General features: G+C 35.2%; 2 protein-coding genes and 1 long non-coding RNA gene across 5 annotated transcripts in view; 1 reads left to right on the plus strand and 2 right to left on the minus strand.

Moving 5' to 3' along the window:
• The window catches only part of LOC136040351 (uncharacterized), a 31,938-nt gene extending 31,246 nt beyond the window's left edge, over window positions 1-692 (minus strand). Inside the window, exon 1 of the long non-coding RNA XR_010620693.1 lies at window positions 640-692. This is a non-coding gene — a long non-coding RNA (uncharacterized LOC136040351). The remainder of the gene's footprint in view (window positions 1-639) is intronic.
• Window positions 1-21,124, plus strand: part of LOC136040349 (gamma-aminobutyric acid receptor alpha-like) — a 143,428-nt gene that overhangs the window by 16,787 nt on the left and 105,517 nt on the right. For 2 of the 3 annotated variants that reach the window (XM_065724596.1, XM_065724595.1), the window contains exon 2: window positions 9,633-10,096. In XM_065724596.1, coding sequence (XP_065580668.1) covers window positions 9,856-10,096 — 241 coding nt within the window. In that variant the 5' untranslated portion in view covers window positions 9,633-9,855. Of the gene's footprint in view, window positions 1-2,520; window positions 2,620-9,632; window positions 10,097-21,124 lie in introns of those variants that run through there. The other variant, XM_065724594.1, reaches the window with a different exon arrangement.
• The window catches only part of LOC136040350 (uncharacterized), a 41,516-nt gene continuing 38,253 nt past the window's right edge, over window positions 17,862-21,124 (minus strand). Inside the window, exon 2 of the mRNA XM_065724597.1 lies at window positions 17,862-18,060. The gene's annotated coding sequence lies outside the window, so the exon portion shown is untranslated. The remainder of the gene's footprint in view (window positions 18,061-21,124) is intronic.

Below are 21,124 nucleotides of genomic sequence, written 5' to 3' on the forward strand. Positions count from 1 at the left end.
TAAAGACTCTTGGAGAGTTAGACAATTTAAGCACTGAAACGGGTCTTCTAGGTATTTGACCTCTACGCACCCCTGCCTAGAGGGTGAAGAGGAGGGGCAATTGGAGGCAGATAGCACCCACCCCCCCGTACACCTCGTATTTTCCCAAAATCTGATAGAAATCTTGTGATTTCTATTTGTTGTCGTAGAAACCTCAAAAAATGCTCATTCAATTGGGAACTGAATGGGTTAATGCCCTTTTTATAGTCAAAAGTGGTTTGAGACCAATAAGCCCCCCGTGCCCATCAATTCTCAAAACACATCTAATTAAAATTTGGATATAGCAATTTTGTTCAGCGCAGTAGAAAGTCCTGGAAATTATGTCTTTGAGGATGACACCCCCCCCTCCCGCAGCCTTCGGCGGAAGGGTTGTAACTCTTGACCCATGGGCATATAAGGTTCCTATGGGAAGTTTGGTCGTAAGAACTCCGGAGAGGGCTCATTGGATTGGAAATCAGATGTTCTAGTGCCTATACAGAAGAGGGAATAATGAGGACGTTTTCCCCCAAGACAGGGAATGAAAAAACCTATTTGAATATTTCGGTCCTATATCTAAGGGCCGTCTTCAGCAAAGAAAATAATAAACAATAACACACTTACAATAAAATTTCTTTGTTTTAAATCCATTTTTAAAAATAGCCTAGGCAATCATTACTTCTTAACGAATAGTTCAGCCAAGACTGTGTGATAAAAGCTAACATTTTACAAGCTAAAAAAGTTCATTCATTTCACTAACTGTATTAATTATAATTGGAATAATTTCTTATTGCGATGTTTGCCTTCTCTGCAGCTAATCTTGTAATTCTTTTGGGATTGGGCTTGTTTTTATTGGTTCCTATTTTTGTTTTATTTTGAATTAGATTATTTTCTATAATTAATTTTGTGTACAAAGGGTTGAGTGTGTATTCACCCAATTCTCTATTTAGGGGTGTATTATTATTTAAGTTTCGTTTGATTTCGATTACCTTGCGGACAGTTTGTTTGATTCCTAGTTATTGCTAATTAAAATTGTTTCGTCAAATAGTATATAATGGTTTGGATTTTGAGAAATATGATTGCTTAAAGCTGAATCGAAAGACATGGAGCTATTTTTAGATTTTAATGCTTTTTCAATACTTTCTTTGTTTTTCTGTAGTTTTGTTTGGGTTCATTATTTGTTCTAATGTCCATTTTAAGAGTAAAAATGATCGAGGGCAGCCACATCCCCCCACGCTGTATTTTCCACAAATGTATCCGATAGAAATTTGGAGACTGTAAATTATTCAAAAATAGTCCTGAGGTTATATAATGAGGCCTTTGAGTTTGGCAGAATCCCGCAGAGTCTGGGAATAAGTGTTGTAATTTATAACTTAGGCGCATACAAGATTCTAATGGAGGGGAAAATAAACGTTCAGATCGGGATAGATCTATTCATTTCGATAGCGAGAACACGCACAAAAGTCTAGATACTTAAATTATATATACAGCGATCGTCATCAGTAGGAAAACTAAAGTGTTAAAATTGTTTGAAACTAAATAATTAACTTTCAGGTCATTCACAAAATAATGAACTTTCGGGTTATTTACTAGACTTTGTTTTTGGTGAAAGTTCAATAACAAACTTCATTCAAGGTCTTGATTTAAATTTTCTTCTTTAATCTTGACTGAATGTAAAATAAATTTCCAGTGAAGGTGACAAAGTCTTCTGTGTCTTCTAATTGCAAGTAAAATATTGAGTTTATAGTTCTATTCTTGGTTGGTATGGGCTTTGAGTTACTATTTGATTGAGTCACTTGTATTTAAAGTTTATTATCACGAAATGTTTGAAAACTTACGACACACACCCAAAAAAAAAAAATCGAGACGAAACTTGCAGTGTTAAAATTCTTAACTGTGTTACAAGAAACTTATAGTTATTTTCAGTATTATAGAATACCAATTATTTTGCTTATCTTCTTTCATGAAATTCTTATAAAAAAGAAAAAGTTGGTTGGCTTGCTTAGTTGTTTGTTAGTCCTCGGATTCTTCCCAAGGGGCACCGCATAATGTAATGCCTATAATGGAACATGGGAAACATTTTTTATTAAAAGTTAATTCACGAAAATGATCATGGCTGTATACAGAAGTGTGTTCCTCTCCCCTCCCAGAAAAAAATAAAACTTTAGCCAAAAATGTAATGTTTACTAAACTTTTTTGATGTTTGGCATGAAGATGCGCTTCTTCAAGAGCATCAGAACCCCCTTCCTCTTCAAACAAATCTCTTATACATACCTAAATTTTGAATACATGCATGTTTGGTTTGTGTGTAAAAAACATTACCTTAACCTCACCCTCTCTTTCCATCCCTGTCCCTAATTCATCAGGAGCTGAATATTTCCTGGGAACTTACCAGCAGTTTTTTTTAGAGCATGCAAGGGAAATATGGGAGGAGCAACAGATCTATGTGGGAAGGTTCACAAATTAAGGAACAGAACATTTAATGGAATTGTAGGAGCTCATGATGGGATTTAGTTTCGAGACAGAGACTAGCTACGAGCTACTAGAAACAGTGCATATGATCAACTCTTTTTTGATTTTACTTATGATTTTTTCTTCAATTTGGTAAGTTAGTTATTTAAAAAACAAGAGCACAGAATAAAAATATAACAAGAGTAAGTTCAATGGGCCAAACCCATAAAACCAAAATCCAACTAATCTAATGATTTCCTTTTATATAAAAAATCATTCCAGTCTTATCTTTGATTTTACTTACGATTTTTTTCTTCAATGTGGTAAGTCATTTATTTCGAAAACATGACCACATAATACTAAATGTAACAGGAGTAAGTTCAATAAGCCAACCCAATAGAGCCCAACTAATCCAATGATTTCCTTGTGTTCATTAAATCATTCAAGTCTTAGCTAAGCTTTTAAGATGTGAAAATTGGAAAAAAATTAATATCCTTGAAAAAATATAACAAAATAGCTCAATTCGAAAAAAAAATCGAAAAAAATAGCCCTTGGAAATATATCGAGGGACTAGACTCAACGATTTCCAAATATTTTTTAATTTAGTACAAATAAGTCCTAAAAAGTACGAGACACAAGAATTGTTTGATAAAAATACAAAAAAAACTAACTAAGTTTTAGGCATAATCAAAATAAATTGCAGTTGAATAAAACAGTTTATCACCTTTATTTATGGCTATGCAAATATTGGGGCCAGTTAGGGAGGGGAGGTGATAGTCTTAAAATATGTTGTGATATTGTGGGGAAATGGAATAAATTTTAGGAGGATGGCCTCTTTCTCAATCCTTCATACTTTACGCTGAAGTTGAACTTTTGCGTTAAAGCGTTAAAGACCTGGATTTTTTTTTTTTTTATAATACCCTTTTAACATTAAGATAGCACTACATAATAGTTGTCAATCATGAGTCATCCTTAAATGAAAAGTTTGTCTCTCACTAGACACTTTAATTTTTTAACACACATTCAAACTTTATATTACTATGGACTGTATTGACTATTTACTAGACAGTAACTGCTGCTGCAACCATGGTTACAGTATGATTGTTTTAATATTATTATTATAATTGTTTAGTCTAATTAAAGATACTTTTTCCTTAGTTTTTGTTTTTTCTTCTTTTGTTTAAATTTTCGGAGTTTTTTTTTTCTTCTTCTTTTTTCCTAAGTACGAACAGAAATCAATACAAATGATAGTTAGGCCCCTAGTCCCTTTCAAGTGCTTCCAGTGCCACTTAACTCCATTCAACTGAGCCCTAGTTTAGCTCAATCTGCATTGAGATTAATCATTCCCAGTAGTTAACTCAACTCTTCATGACACAACTCAAATCCCATTAGAACCAACTCTCCTTTACTTAACAACATGATCAAAAGATTTCTACACCCCTTTAGTCGGGAGCCCCCGACTAAAGTATGGGGGATTCCCCTCCCCCCTACCAAAAAAATTATTATAAGAAAGAGGAAAAATTTACCTTTTGTCTTCTACATTTGAAGCGGTGTGTGTGTAATTGAGCTCCGATTTAATTAAGCCCAGTTTAGCCGAGCCCATTCGCCTGAAACTTCGTTCAATTGAACCCTGGTTTAAATTAGCCCCGTTCAGTTCGACCCCTACAAAATTCAACGCCATTCAACTCAATCCCATTTGACTAGACCCTAATTTAACCTAATTCTCATTCAAATCAACCACCATGCAATTCAGCCATTATTTATTTTAAAACCCATGCAACATCAGTCCCATCTAAGCCAATCCTCACTTTTCATGGCTCCTATGTAACTCAACTCCCATTTAAAGCATCTCCATTTAGGAAGCTAAGCCTAACCTAAGGGTTGAATTGCTTGAGATTTAAGTTGAATCCAGGGTTGGATGGAACAAGGGTTGAATTACAAGAGGTTGAATAGGGTTGAGTTAAATCAGGTTAAATGAAACAGGGCCTGAGCTGAATGAGGATTGGATAGAACGGGGGTTGAGTAGAAAGGGGTTAAATTAGATGGGCCTTGAGCTACACGATGGCTCATTTCAGTGGGTTTAGTTGCACGGAGTTCAATAGACGTGGGCTCATTTGCACGGGAGCCACCTGAAACTAATAAAACCCAGTAGTGTAATTGACTAATAGTAGCTTGTTTGACTAGTATGCCCAGTAGTACACTCAAATTTTTAGTTCAGGGTCTGCCTGGATTTATCTTGGCACGGAGAAATCGATTTTAAGTTAACTTATAATAAGTGTGATCATAAATAAGTAAAGGTAATTTCTTGTAAACAAACCCTCTTTTAGTCATGAAATAAAAAAAAACTTCTTTTCGAAAAAGAAGTTCTTCAAAGAATAGTAAAGAGGTATATAAAAACATAAAACGAGTAAGAAATTTAGTCATGTCATAAGTTTTTATACCTAATTTTCAACAACGGCTGGTTCGTAATTCCAATTTAATTAAAAAAAAAACATCAGCATCGTATTAAATATAGCCTAGGTCAACATCCAGCCATTTGAAGAACTGGGGTGCCATTGCGCGATAGCAAATATTAATTGGGAAGAGCGTTGAATGGTAAACCAAGTGGTATGTTCAATTTCAGCAGGTGAATTAATTGAAACTGTAACATATTTATTACCTAATTTCCCTTAACTGACAATTGAATAACTCGATATTTTGTACTTTAGGGTTTTCCAGGGTGAGGAAAAATTTTCAGTCTGTTCTTTGTGATTGTCCCTAAATAGAAAAACTATACAATAAAATATGTAAGCAAAAAAGTCAAGAACAACATTAGCTGAAGAAATTTTGAACGTAAGAAAGTTTCTATATTCTCCATTTTTAAAATGTATCTTCTAAGATAATTATGAATATTCAACATCATTGAAATTATTACATTTTCTAAATTTTTGTTGCAATCTCAATATTGTTAGTGTATGTTTGAGACCATCTTTCCGATCTTAAACCTTATACAAAAATATCTTCCTATGAATTTTTTTAAACTTTGATTTCACAGAAATGTTAAACACTGTAATTTTATGATAACGTTATGTATGAAATTATATTATAAAAAAAACTACTTTTTTTAACTGAAAGTAAGGAGCAACATTAAAACTTAAAACGAACAGAAATTACTCCGTATATGAAATGGGTTGTCCCCTCCGTAATCCCTCGCTCTTTACGCTAAAGTTTGTAATTGTTTTAAAAAGTAGAACTGTGGCAAACAGTCAAAGTTTAGCGTAAAGAGCGAGGAACTACGGAGGGGACAATCCATTTCATATACGGAGTAATTTCTGTTCGTTTTAAGTTTTAATGTTGCTCCTTACTTTCAGTTAAAAAAACTAGTTTTTTCATTTAATTTCTGAACGCTTTTGAATTAATGCATGTGATTTTGGCTCTCTGCACATAAATTATTAAAATGAAATTTGTATATTAATTTTTTTTGGCTAAATGGCTTTCTCTTAGTTTTGATCAGACGATTTTGATCAGACGGGGCATTGATGAGGAAGCAGCCCCTTTCATATACGAAGTAATTTCTGTTCGTTTTAAATTTTAATGTCGCTCCTTACTTTCAGTAAAAAAAACTTGTTTTTTTATTTAATTTATGAACATTTTTGAATCAATGCATGTTTTGATTTTGACTCTCCGCAGAGGAATAATTAAAACGAAATTTGCATATATTTTGTATTTTTTTTTTTTTTTTTTGGCTAAATGGCTTTCTCATAGTTTTGATCGAATGATTTTGAGAAAAAAAGGAGCGGGTGAGGAAGCCTAATTGCCCTCCAATTTTTTGGTCACTTGAAAAGGCAACTAGAACTTCTAATTTTTTACGAATGTTTTTATTAGTAAAAGATATACATAACTTATAAATTAGCTTACGTAACGAACTTTTGTATTCTCATGTTTTTATTACATATATGAGGGAGTTCACCCCCTCGTCAGTACCTCGCTCTTTACACTAAAGCTTAAATTTTGTCCCAATTCAATAAGAATGACCCCTGAATCACGAAAGCCGTAGAATAAATAGTTGAAATTACTAAAAATACTTTATTGCAAAGAGCAGGGTATTAGGAGGAGGTTAGCCCCTCATATGCGTAATAATTTCTGTTCGTTTTAAGTTTTAAGGCTTCTCCTTACTTCCAGTTGAAAAAAAAACTTTTTCATATTTATTTTTTCATTGTTTTTTAAATAATGCTAGAAAATCCTGCACTCCCTTCATGGAAATTTTCTTCCCCCATGACATATTCCTCGATGGAAAGGCCCCCCAACACATACCCCTCTTCTCAACCCATCCCCAACCAAAAAATCCCCCTGAAAACGTCTATACACTTCCCAATAACCATTACTATATGTAAGCACTGGTCAAAGTTTATAAATTGTAGCCCCTCCCACGGGGACTGTGGGGGAGTAAGTCGTTCCCAAAGACATATTTATAATGTTTTTCGACTACGCTGAATAAAATGGCTATCTCAGAATTTTGATCCGTTGACTTTGGGAAAATAATTAGCGTGGGAGGGGGCCTAGGTGCCCTCCAATTTTTTGGTCACTTAAAAAGGACACTAGAACTTTTCATTTCCGTTAGAATGAGTCCTTTTGCAACATTCTAGGACCACTTGGTCGATACGATCACCCCTGGGGAAAAAAAAAACAAATAAACACGCATCCGTGATCTGGCTTCTGGCAAAAAACAAAATTCCACATTTTTGTAGATAGGAGCTTGAAACTTCTACAATAGGGTTCTCTGATACGCTGAATCTGATGGTTTTATTTTCGTTATGACTCTATGACTTTTAGGGGGTGTTTCACCCCATTCTCTAAAATAAGGCAAATTTTCTCAGGCTTGTAACTTTTGATGGGTAAGACTAAACTTGATGAAACTTATATATTTAAGATCAGCATTAAAATGCTTTTTTAGTGTTGTAGCTATTGGTATGAAAAGAGTTTTGGTTACTATTGGGCCGGGTCGCTCCTTACTACAGTTCGTTACCACGAACTGCTTATTTATTTATTTTCTTTATTTCCCTCGAAAAATGAGGAGTACGCTACAATATAATATAAAGAAAAAACAAATGATAACACTTACAATCAAAACATATCAAATATTGATCCAACACTTAAAAAAAAAAATACAAAAACACTTGCTAAATAGATTAGCCTATAAATCATGAAGAGCCAGAACTGTTACTAAAAAACGGAAATAAATTGTGGCCTAAAAGGTTAATTTTCGCCTTATCTTCAAATGTTTTATATTTTTTCTTTATACAGACTACAGGATCCTTCACATTAAGCTTTAAAACAATCTCAGTGTTACTAAAAGAAAGGGGAAACCAAGTAAAAATTTACAAAATTTAAAATAAGAAACTTTAAAGGGCGAAAGATCAGAAGGTCTGAAATTTCGGAAGAGGAGGGACGGGAACAATACGTGAGGCAGAGCAACATCGCTATACATACGACCAAGGACGTCCCGACGGTAAAGACCCCGAAAACGAATTAAAAGACCAAATGCCTTGCGTAGTTTCATCTGAACATGCTGAACCAGGACTGGTTTGAAATCTCTTTTCGAAGCAGCATAAGGTAATCCCAAATAAGTGACTATTGGCGACGACTGAAAAATAACACCATTGCCGCAATCGAGAGTCGCCCTGACATTATCCTCTAAACAAATGTTTTGAACTTTTTTTTTTAATTGTGAGCTTCTAATCTGTTCAAATCTGTTCAGAGATCAGCCATTGATTTCTGCAAACAAGTGCTAAAATATCTTGTTGAAAAATATGTTTAGTTGTTTTTTCCCCAGGGGTGATCGTATTGACCCAGTTGTCCTAGAATGTCGCAAAAGGGCTCATTCTAACGGAAATTAATAGTTCTAGTGACCATTTAAAGTGACCAAAAAAATTGGAGGGCACCTAGGCCCCCTCCCATGCACATTTTTCCCAAAATAACTGGATCAATATTGAGATAGCTATTCTTTTCAGCTTAGTCGGAAACCTAATATTTATTTCTTTGAGGATGACTTCATTCCCTGCAGTCCCTGGGGGAGGGACTGCACGTTACATATGTTGCCAGTTTGTAACGATTGAAAACGTGTACTAGTTTGAAAACGTGTACAGACGTTTTCAGGGGACTTTTTCACGATGGGGTAGGTGTGGGTAAGGGGAGGGGTTTACCTGGGAGGATTTCCATGAAGGTGGCGCAGAATTTATTTTAAAAAACACAATGAGAGAATAAATAAAAAAATCAACTGAAAGTAATGAGCAGCATTGAAACTTAAAACGAACAGAAAATATTATGTATAAAAGGGGGTTCGTCTCCTCCACAATATCTTGCTCTTTACCTTAAAGTATTTTTTGCAATTTCAACTATTTATTCTACGGCCTTTGTGAATCAGGAGTCATTCTTAAAGACTTGAGACAAAATTCAAGCTTTAGTGTAAAGAGCGAGGTATTGATGATATGCATCATATACTTATATGATATACTCATATACGTAATAAAAATAAACAAATATAGTAGTTCATTACTTAAGTTAACTCGTAAGTTACGTATATTTATTGATAACAAAAACGTTCTTAAAAAAGTTAAAATTCTTGTTGCAAGTCTTGTTCTAAGTAGCCAAAATTAGAGGGCATCTAGACCTCCACCCCAACCACTTTGTTTTGTCAAAATAATCTGATCAAAACTATGAGAAAGCTATTTAGCAAATAACGTGCAAATTTCGTTTTAATTATTCATGCGCGGTGATCCAAAATCAAACATGAATTAATTCGAAAAGGTTTAGAAATTAAATTTAAAAAAGTTGTTTTAACTCAAAGTAAGGCGTGATGTAAAAACTTAAAACCAACAGAAGTTGTTCCGTACATGAAAAGGGTTGTCCCATCCTCTACGCTTCGCTCTTTACGCTAAAGTGTCACTCTTTGTCACAACTCTCCTTTTTTTAACAGTAAAAAACTTTAGCGTAAAGAGTGAGGTGTTGAGGAGGGGACAGCCCCTTTCATATACGGAACAATTTCTGTTCGTTTTAAGTCTTAATTTCACTTCTTACTTGTTGTCGAAAAAATTTTTTTTATTCAATATTATACATGAATGCATGTATGTATATATATACATAATAAAATATTCTATATTGGAAATTAAAAATATTAATGTTCGTAGCTGCATCCCCTCCCAAAGTGAACAATCGAGGCAAAACTTGAAGAGACATACGAATGACATCGAACTAGCCCTTTCTAGAACGAACAACTTCAGAGAAACTTTTTTACCCGAAGTAATTAGAATTGACAGTCCTAACTTCAAAGAAAATAAAAGCGAAAAATACGAGTTTTTCGAATTAAAAGGCGCAAAAGAAGGAAGTTCCAAGAAGTCAAAACCTTCAATTATGGGAAGTCGAAAAAAGCAGAAGAAAATACAATATCCTAAGAAACAGGATGTTAAAAAAGAGAATAGTGCGAAAAACAAAATATCAAAAGGAAGGGGCATGTTTAGAAAGCCTACTTATATTGTGAAGCAAGATGATAAGGATGTTACTCGAATGATTGATATTACGAAAAATATTTCACTTGTGTTGGAGAATTTACTTAAAGATTATGATAGTACGCAAAGACCTGGATTAACAATGGGTAAGGAATCTCATCTTTGTTATTATTATACAAAATTATTTTAATACTCATAAATAAAGACAGAAAAACATAATATATATATATATATATATATATATATATATATATATATATATATATATATATATATACATATATATATATATATATATATATATATATATATATATATATATATATATATATATATATATATATATATATATATATATATTATGAATAGTATATGGTGTTTCATTTACCTGGCTTCCCTACACGTTTAATTGGGAGTATGTATTCCCTCAATTCCAAGGTCAAGGTCACGGGAAAAACTCAGAGACTTTTTGTCAACAATGTAAGAACTTAGGAAAAACCCTAGATACATTACTAATTTGTCAACAATATAATACTTTGGAGGAGAGGGAAATAAAACTGGTTTGTCAACAACGTAAGATCATGGAGGAAGCCCTTATTGTTTAACTATTGGAGTCAATGAGCTGTTGATCCTCGGTACGGGCCACCATTGAAGTTCTTTATAACATGAGGGAAAACCCAATTGAGCAATTGCTTCTTATTGGATATTGTTTTTCTTGATTTAGAACTGGGACTCTTAGGGAAAACCGTAGCCTTGAAACTGCCTGTATCAAACTGTTCGTGATAACGAACTGTTGCAAGGAGTGACCCGGCTCAATAGTAACCCAAACTCTAAGAAACGGAATTTTGATACCAATAGTTACATCAAAATAATGAAATTTTAACGCTAATTTTGAATTCATCAAGATTCATCAAGTTTAGTCCTACCCATCAATAGTTACGAGCCTGAGAAAATTTACCTTATAATAGACAATAGGGAAACACATCCCTATTTTTTAGGAAGATTCTTATTTTAGAAAACACCCCCTAAAATTCATAGAATCTTAACGAAAATTACACACTCAGATTCAGCGTATCAGAGAAACCTACTGTAGAAATTTCAAGCTCCTATCTACAAAAATGTGTATTTTTTGCCAGAAGTCAGATCCTGGATGCGTGTTCATTTGTTTGTTTGTTGTTTTTTTTTAACCCAGGGGTTAAAGTATTGACCCAGTGGTTCTAGAATGTCGCAAGAGGGCATATTCAAACAGAAATTAATAGTTATAGTGCCCTTTTTAAGTGACCAAAAATTGGAGTGCACATAGGCCCCCTCCAATGCACACTTTTTCCCGAAAGTCACCGAATCAAAATTTTGAGAAAGCCATTCTGTTCAGTTTAGTCAAAATTTTAATAACTATGTCCTTAGGGACGACTTAATCCCCCACAATCCCGGGGGAGGGGCTGCATGTTGCAAACTTTGACCATGGTTTACATATACCAATGGTTAATATGAAGTGTACAGAAGTATTCAGGGGGGACTTTTTTGGATTGGGTCGGGGGTGGATCGGGTGGAGGGGGCTACATGGGAGGATCTTAACATTAATGAATTTATCACGAGAGAAGAGAATTCCCATGAAGGGGTTGCAGGATTTTCTAACATTATTTGAAAGAAACAATGAGAAAATAAATAATTTTTTTCAGCTGGCAGTAATGAGTAGCATTAAAACAGAAAATGACCATAAAATTTTACGTATATAAAGGGGTTCGTCCCCTCCAAAATACCTTGATCTTTACGCTAAAGTATTTTTAGTTATTTCAGCTATTTATTATATGGCCTTTGTAATTCAGAAATCATTCTTAAGAATTTTAGACAAAATTCAAGCTTTAGTGTAAAGAGCAAGATATTGACGAGGGGGCAAACCCCCTAATACACGTAATAAAAATACACAAATATAGATGTTCGTTACGTAAGATAATTTGTAAGGTGCGTATGTTTATTACTAAAATTCTAGTTAATTGACTTCTTGCTATCTCGGAAAGGGTTTAGGTTAGGAAAATGAAATTTTCAGGGATAAGTCTACAGGCTAAAGTATGTTCTGGGAAGGTATTTTGAAGTACCCATCTCCACTCATTCTCCCTCTAGAGGGCCCTGAAATTTGCCTACATGACAGGTCTATACCTATTGAAATTTTGACAAAACAACATTTTACCTTAATTTTCAGTTACTAGTTGCTTTTTCTCTGCCTTTAGTTCTGAAAATGAAATTCCTGTTATTTGAGTGGAATTTTGAGCCACATCAATGGGTTTTTTTTCAAAATTTAGGAAATGTATTTGCATATTTTTAAAACCTAATAAAATGGAATTGAGCAAAGTTATGAAGCTGAAAACAATTTTATTGTACTTCAATTAAGCAGAAGATCTATTTTGCAAGGTTTCACTTTTATAACACACATATCTTAAAGGTCACGAAAGGTCAGGGCTCTCTAGAGGGAAAAGGAGTGGATGTAGTTGCTTCAAAATACCTTCCCGGGACATACTTTAGTCTGTAGATTCATTCCTGACAGTTTCATTTTCCTAACCTAAACCCTTTCTGAGATAGCAAGAAGTCAATTAACTATAATTTTATCAGATATTTTACTAAACAATGTCAAATATGATAATTTGGAATAATAACACTTAAAAGCTTCCATGACATAAACAGTCAAATTACCCCATCCTCCCTCCTAAATAGCTTTTTGACACTCAGAGACGTTTTCTGGTCACCAGTGGTCTGATTACCACATCCCTCTTCCACAATAACTATATGATGCTCAGAGACGTTTGCCAGTCACCAGTGACTCTCTTCGCCTAGACTAGCCGTAATTTTATTAACTACACTTAATTTATTGAAGGTTCACTAGCTACCCATATCCAGGAGGGAGGGGCAGCAACCATTTGTTAATCGAGAGGGAGGCAAGGGGATGAGGATTTAGACATAAATAGATATTATATATTCTTCATAGCTTTCTAATTAGTGAAGCATTCCAAGAATTTACTAGAATAAGGCTCAAAGCAATCTTCATATTTCACATTTAAGTAGAATTTTTTGTCCAATTCCAGTTTAGCACAGTGTTATTCCTTCGATATAGAATTTAAAGCTAAACTCGAAATACCTTACATGGTAGGAACTTCATGGATAAGTTTAAAACTACGGAAATCATATTTTACTTTCACATGTAAATAGACTTCATACCTTGGGCTTGCTTAATAATTCGATTTCGTTTTGACAATAGTATTTTCAAAACATTGAAATTAGAGCTGTTTTTAATCTAAAATAATTAAAATTAGGAAAACTAAAAAGATCAAGAAATGGCGAACTGAATAAAATCTTTCGTGTTTTACTGACGGAAAAGAAATAGAAAATTATTTTAAGAGGGGAATCTTTGCCTCATATCGAACATATTTCTTACCGTTTGAATATGAGACTCGTCAATAGTATTGGCTATATGCAGATTATGGAAAACATTCTATGGTGTCAGACTTTTGAAAAATAAATTCTGGTTTTTATTTACTTCAATTAAAAAAAAAAAAAAAATCCTGTTCTTGTGTCTCTAACTTTTGAAAAATAAAACTCATTTACGTGTCTCTGTTTTTTGAAAAAATCCGAATCGAATGCTTCTGGCTTCGGAAAAATAAAATCCTTTTCACGTATCTGCGACTGTAGAAACATTCCGTTGATTTTCGTCTGACTTATGAAGACTGTTCACGTGTATCTGAAATTTGAAAAGGAATCTCCTCCATAATCTTGAAATATAAAAATAGATTCCTTTACCAATCACTAAGTACCACAGGTCAGCCACATAATGTCATTTTCTGTGAACTATCATAGGACACCACATGGCATAGGGGGCCAAATTATAGAGCACATCTTCCTACGCATGCGTATAAATTGTAAAAAGAAACCAAAAATACGCTAAAACATTTTTATTGCTTAAATATATTCAACAAAGAAAAAAATATTTGAAAAATATGTACGTATATACATAATAAAACAATATTTTTCAAGTTCACTCTCACTCATCGAAAAATGATGGTTCTATAATAGAAAGAAAGAAAGAAAGAAAGTTTATTTGAGCCCTACGGCCATACACAACATGATTCAATAATACAACACTGCACAGAACACACACTCAATACAAAACAATACTTATTTTCATTCAGTCGGGCTCGACTGAGCCTCTCCTGCCTTTTCCACATATTGTGCCATTTTGCATATGGTTCCAGGCATCGAAGACCTCAGGATATCAGAAAGCAGCACCAACCAATGGTCCCCACAAATTTCATCCCTAAGACTTTCAAGCTCCTGGCACTCGCATGGGGAAATGGGCTAAATTATTATCCTCTTTTCCGCAATACCCACACTTACCATTTGTACCCTTATTTTTTTTTTCTGTCCCCTATGTACTGGAAGGCAATTTCCCCTCAACTGGATCCATAATTTTAAATATCTTAAAGGTAAATTTATCTTAAAATAATATTCTTCCCCAAAAATTTCTTTTACTTTACTATATTCCTTCAGTGTTTCCGACGAACGTACTAACCAACCCCACTCTTGTATCTCTTGGTCTTTCAATCTCTGCATAATTTCTGGAAGGCATTGTGTGTTTCCGGGTCCGTTTCCTTCCATCCACAAATAAGAGAGGCCTAGTTTGTCAAGAGATTTCTTGATTTGTTGAGTCCAAGTAGTTTTCCTATTAAGTCGAAGCAAATCATTATAAGCTTGTTTAGCCAATCGGTCCTCAGGAAGTTGGGTTAATATCAGCCAAAACTTAAATACTTGATAAAGCCGGTGCAATTTCTCCTTTGATTAGCTGGTTATGTGTTGTCTGGTGCAGCCCGAAGAGTCTTTTGTAGTATCTAAACAGGACTGATTCTAGCTTCTCCGCGGCCTCCAGGCCCCATAGCTCAGCTCCGTAATGGATTGCCGGTTTAATTTTCGAATCAAATATTTGCTTAAATATTTTTAATGACTTCGACTTTTTCACTAGGTCATTACATAATATTGCACCCACTGCTGCTTTCCCTCGCTTTGACATTTTGCTCGCATGTTCCTTCCAACTGCAGTTAGGTGTCAGGGTAAATCCCAGATATTTCGCCTTTTCCACTACCTTAATCTCTTGTCCTTTGAACCGAAATTTCTCGTTCTCGACTAAATTCCTTCTTCTCCTTTATTGAAGATCATTATCTCCATCTTCCCGAGGTTTAGACGTAGTTTCTTTGATTCAAGGTATTCTGCCATCAGGTCAATTAAAATTTGTAGTTTACGAGCTGTTTTCGCTACTAATGCCATGTCGTCGGCGAACAGCAGAGCCAAAATCGTTCTGTTGCCGAGCTTAACGGTTGGGTTCTGTTGCCCATCTTTTCTTCAAGAATTCTACGATGTCGTTTACGAATATTCCAAATAGCCGAGGTGACAGGGCACTTCCTTGTTTAACACCTCTTGTCTGTTCCAATATCCTTGAATCTCCTTTTCCAAACACTCTACCGACTGCTTTTGTACTTCCATACATATTAGCTACCAGCTGTGCAAAATGACCTGGTAGTCCAATTTTAATTAATTCCATTTTCAGTAATTCCCTATCCACGCTATCGAAAGCTTTTTGGAGGTCTAAAAAAGCCACGTAAAAATTATTTTTTCCTCTTCCATATTTTTCTGAAAGGGTATACAGTACAAACATTCTGTCCGCTGTATTGTATCCGGCCCAGAAGCCTCCTTGCTCTTCTTTAATTTTTTTTTGTACACTTCAAGCCATTTTGACAGTCTCACATCAATAATTTTCTCAAATATTTTACTCATCGTTGGTATTAGGGATATGGGTCTATAGTTGGAGTGTTCCTCCGCATTTCCCTTTTTGAAAAGCGGTAAAATTACTGACGTCTTCCATGCTTCGGACCGTTTACGTGTGCTAAGAATTGCATTGAAGATGAGGACCATTATGGGAACGAATGACAGTGCGAACTTCTTATAAACCATAATAGGGATTCCATCCAGCCCCGGCGCTGTGCCCCCTTTCTGATTCTTCAAAATGTTTTTTATTTGCTCCTCCTTTGTTTCCTCCAGCAAACTGTAGTCATGCTCTTGGAGCGGGAACAAGTTCCCTCCGTCGGGATGGAAATTAGCACTCCAAGAGGTGCTGTATCGTTTCCTATTTCAAAATATGGTGGCCATGTTTCTGGTTCTGGGCATTTTTGTTGGGTAGATTTTCTTTTCTCAGGGTCTTGAATTTTCCTCCAAAATACTTTCATGTCATTCATTTTAAAACTCTCCGATAATTGTTTTATATCCCTTATTTCCGCTTCTTTTTTTTCTGTTTCAATAACTGTTTATAATCTCGCTGGATAGCTTTCATCTGGAGAACTACTGTCACTTTTAGGGGGCTCTCTTTGAGGACCTTCACTTTTTCTACTATTTGCATCAATTCTTTTTTCCTTGCTAAACATTCATCATCAAAAAATTCCTTTCGCTCGCTCTCAGGGGACACTTTAGGCGTTTATACTTTGACACTTTAGGTTTAGCTAATTGGTTTAGCTTTAGCATAGTTTTTATTGTATCGTAAACATTTCACATTCTTAGGTATTTATTTAGGTATACACTGTGCAAAGCATCTCAGTTCATCTTAAGGCCGATGATGCGTCCCTTCAAAATCGAGGCGGTTAAATTCTTGTAAATTAAAAAGTGGAATATCAGGCTCACATTTTTCAATTAGTATGTTGTCTGTATTAGAATTCCCTTTTACAAATAATGTCCCCCCCCCTCCTGGAAATTACCTCTCCAGAGAAAATACCCAGTAGAAAGTTTGTATGAATATGAAGCGGAGCTGAGGACAAGGAATGGTAGTACTCCTCCTATGCAGAATAAATTCTGCTCCGTTGGAAGTTTTATTGTTACCTTGTCTTTCATAATAACATCGTAAAACAGAAATATTCCAGAAATCAAGAAAGATTAGATATAAATTTCACATTTTTGATGTATTTTTTTCAAGTACATTTTGTATCCCCCCCCGTCCGGAAAAAAGCCCCTCCCCAAACGAAAGTCCTGAATCTGACCATCAGGAGTATATTTTAATTTCTAACTGGTGTTCACTAGATTTTTTTTATTTAGAGAGGGAGGGAGATGCTTCAAGTCATGCATTTTAATTTCAAAACGTTCCTATTCCCATTGAACCCTCAGAAAAATATTGAATCAGTTCTAAGAGAGAGACAAAATTGCTGTATAATCCACAGAGTCGTATCCTGGAATTTTGTTTGGGGGGACGAGGCACAAAAAATGAAAAAAAAAATGTATCAAAAACATGAAACTGATATTTAATGCCTCTTGATATCTGGGAATGTTCCTGATCTACTATCTTATTATGAAAGTACAGAGTAACATTAAATCCCAAAATGAGCTGAATTCGCATAAAGGGGGAAGGGTTGCCTCTTTCTTATCGTCAGCTCTGCTTCATGGCCACTGGAAATTTGGAAGGTATTTTTCAAGAACATATTGCACCACCCCCTCCAGAAAAAAATATCTTCTCTCCAAACCAAAGTCCTTAATAGGACCCTGAGTTCTGAGTTCTTTATTTAACATTAAAATCCATAAACAAAAAAATTACTTCAAGACAATCTCCCCCGTAAGGCTCCATGGCCGGGAAAGAACAGGGGAGAAAAAAATACCAACAACAAAAAAATATAAACAAAAACCAAAAATTGAGTCGCCCACCTTAATAATCTCCAAAAAATGACAAGCTAGGCAGGGGGTAGCACATGATTTCACCAGCTCAATTAAATATCCAACTCAATCCAGAGACATCAACTCCAAGGGAAACCGGAATAAAAAATAAAGACAAAAAAAAAAAAACAAACAAACAAAATTATTTACTAGCTAGAAAACCTCTAACATAATTTTTGAACATACCAAACGAGTGGCAGCTTCGTACGAACTCTGGGAGCGTGTTCCAGATCCTGTTGCAAGCTGTCAGAGGGTTGAAGTCTGACCTCACTGACGGTGTGTGAAGAAGCAGTAAATTGTTGGAAGTGCGGAGATGATAAGTCGATTGATCAGAAACAAAAGATATATTATTACATAGGACAGCAGGAAGATGGCCGTGCAACTGTAAAAAAAACGAAAGAAGAACAAGAAAGAAAATAGAGAGATTTCAAATCAAGCAAGGGTTTAAGTGAAAAACGGTTAGTTTCCTGAATAAGAGTCCTTGCTTTATCATAAAGTTTTGAAAGTGGCTTCAGAGACGAGGGAAAAGTTGACATCCAAATAACAGAACAATATGAAGCATAAAACTGAACTAGGCTGCAGAACAAGAGTCTAAGAATCGACCCTGGAAATATATATTTGAGCTTTCTGAGGATTCCAAGACTCCTGGAGACTTTCATTTTTGTCAGGTCAATATGATACTTGAACGAAAGATTTTCGTCAAGCAAGATGCCTAGGAATTGAACGTAACGATCCTTAGGTCTACTTAGAGAACCTCTTGATACATTTATTTCATTTAAATCAGGGCAAGCCTTTGAGACTCTGGAGAAAATGAGAAAACATGACTTTTCGACATTTAAGGCAAGATAATTTACATCAAACCACTGGATAACTCTTTAAAAAAGGGCTATCATCCTTGAACGAAGATCAGACTCAGTTCTACCAGTTGTGCCAAGAGTACTGTCATCAGCAAAAGCAATAAGTGTATCCGGTAAGGACAAACTCTTGTCACAGCTAGAAACGAATACTGGTTTACAAAGACGACAGCAAATGGTAGGTTTTAAATTTTTAACCGCATTAATAAGGTCATTGACGTAGATTAAAAAGAGTATCGGCCCAATGACAGATCCTTGTGGAACACCAAACTCTATTCCAGAAGGATTAGAAAAGTCCGGATGAACCGAGATGACTCGACCAGATAAATATGATAGAAACCATGAATAAGCATTCCCTCTTATTCCAATATGGGACATTTTCAGAAGAAGAATCTTGTGTGTTAATGAGTCAAACGCTTTTCGAACATCAAGAAAAAGAGCAGCAGGTATCAAACCAGAGTCAAGAGCTGAATTTAAATAATTCAAGAGAGTTGCACATGCATGCTCAGTTGAATGTTTGGCCCTAAAACCAAACTGAAAATCATGAAAAAAGAGTTTAGAATTAAGAAAATCAAGAAGTCGAGAAAGCATAGCTTTTTCAAAAATTTTACTAAACACTGATAAAAGAGATATGGGACGATAATTTGCAAGATCATTCCTTGATCCACCTTTAAAAAGGATGATAACACGAGCACGCTTTAGAGGACTTGGGAAGACACCATTTTCAAAAGAAAGATTGACAAGTCTCGTGAGGGCACACAAAATGACAGGAACAATGAACTTGACAACCTTAGTCGGAATACGGTCTGGGCCAGAGGATAAAGAGCCCCTCAAACAATTGACAATTTTGGCTATTTCAGCTTCAGAGACAGGTTCCAATGCCATTGATTTAGGACAAGGTGGTCCTAGATAAGACCTAAAATCAGGTAGAGAAGAAGAAGGACTTACAGAAGAGGCTGTAGTTTTGCCGATATTAGCAAAATAGGAAGTAAACGCATCTTGAACTTTTAGCTCACCCTCTACATTTTTCCCGTCAATCACAACACTTGAAGGGACAGAAGGAGGCAGAAAAGATGGCCTGATAACAGAATTGATTACTTGCCATGTCTTCCTAATGTCTTTACCGCACGCAGAGAATTTTCTATGATAAAATAACAATTTAGCCTTTCGGCAAAGCGAATTGTAAACTCTTCTATAAGCTTTGAAAAGTTGAAGCCGAGAATCACGCGAAAATGGCTTAGAGCACCTGTAAGCCTTCCAAAGATAATTTTTCTTCCTCCAACTTTTAAGAAGTCCAGGGGTCATCCAAGGATTCAAAGGGGTTGTTCTTTTCGATGCTGGATTCGACTGGGGTGCATTAAATGTATCAAAGATAACTTCTTTTAAAGAATCATAAAACGAATTAAACAAAGAATCTATGTCAGATCCATTTTTAGAAATACTCCACGAACGACCTGCCAACCGTGACCTAAGAATATGCAAGCCCTGATCATTAAATTTTAAAGAGGAAAAACCAGCTTCTTGGCTCCTCCTTGGCAACGAATCGGAAAAATCATACATGAATAAAACAGGAAAATGGTCTGAGATATCACTCATCAATATAGAATTTCGCACCAACGTCAAAGATGAAAAAATATTATCAAGCAAAGAAGCGGTAGTGTTAGTTATGCGAGTTGGAATGCATGCAGAAGGTAGTGTTCCACAAGCGAGCATTGTCGAAAGAAAATCCAAGGACGAGGATGACCTCCGGTCACACAAATTAAGGTTGAAGTCGCCCATAATTACAAGTTCACATGAATGAAGTTGGATTATTTCCAAGACCTCATCAAGAATCTGAAGGAAAGAGGGAACAGACCCACTAGGAGACCGGTATATATTACCAACAACCAAAGCTTTAGCTTGGGTTTTAATCGAAATAAATATGGATTCAAAAATTCCTTCTTCATTTCTTGACAGGTCATGTCTAACAGAGTACGGAAGACATTCCGAAACATAAACAGCAAGGCCACCTTTAGCCATCCTACTTCGATTCAAATATTCCATCTTGTACCAAGGGAGATGCAATAGAGATTCGTTTTTTGAATAAAGGAAAGTCTCACAAAGACCAATGAAGTCAGGGTGGCCACTACGCACTATTTTTTTCAACTCATCAAACGAAGAGCAAAGACCCTGAACATTAAGCTGAAGTACAGAGAATCTACCATCTCGTTTGGATACTCGATCTAAATCAGATACGTATTTACTACTAACTGAAAAATGGAGATTTGATGGTGATTTGTTAGACTGACCTACTGAATTATTTATCAAACTAAGAACATCAATTGAGTTATTTTGAAGATGAGATAGTCGCTCACCCAAGGAGGAGATGTCACCCAAACTAGAGTCAGACAAATTAAAAAAAAAAATACAAACTATGATCCATCATGCGCCACCCACCACCCAGCTTGGCATCTTCATAACAATGACATGTGGACAGCAACTAGGCAAACAGAACGATGAACTCATTTTTTGTGAAAAAAGAAACTGAAACAGAAAAAATAAAGGCCAAAAACAGAAAAATTGAATAAAAAAAAAAATTGTATACAAAATGAA

Source organism: Artemia franciscana, chromosome 20, assembly GCF_032884065.1.
Source record: "Artemia franciscana chromosome 20, ASM3288406v1, whole genome shotgun sequence".
NCBI lineage: Eukaryota > Metazoa > Arthropoda > Branchiopoda > Anostraca > Artemiidae > Artemia > Artemia franciscana.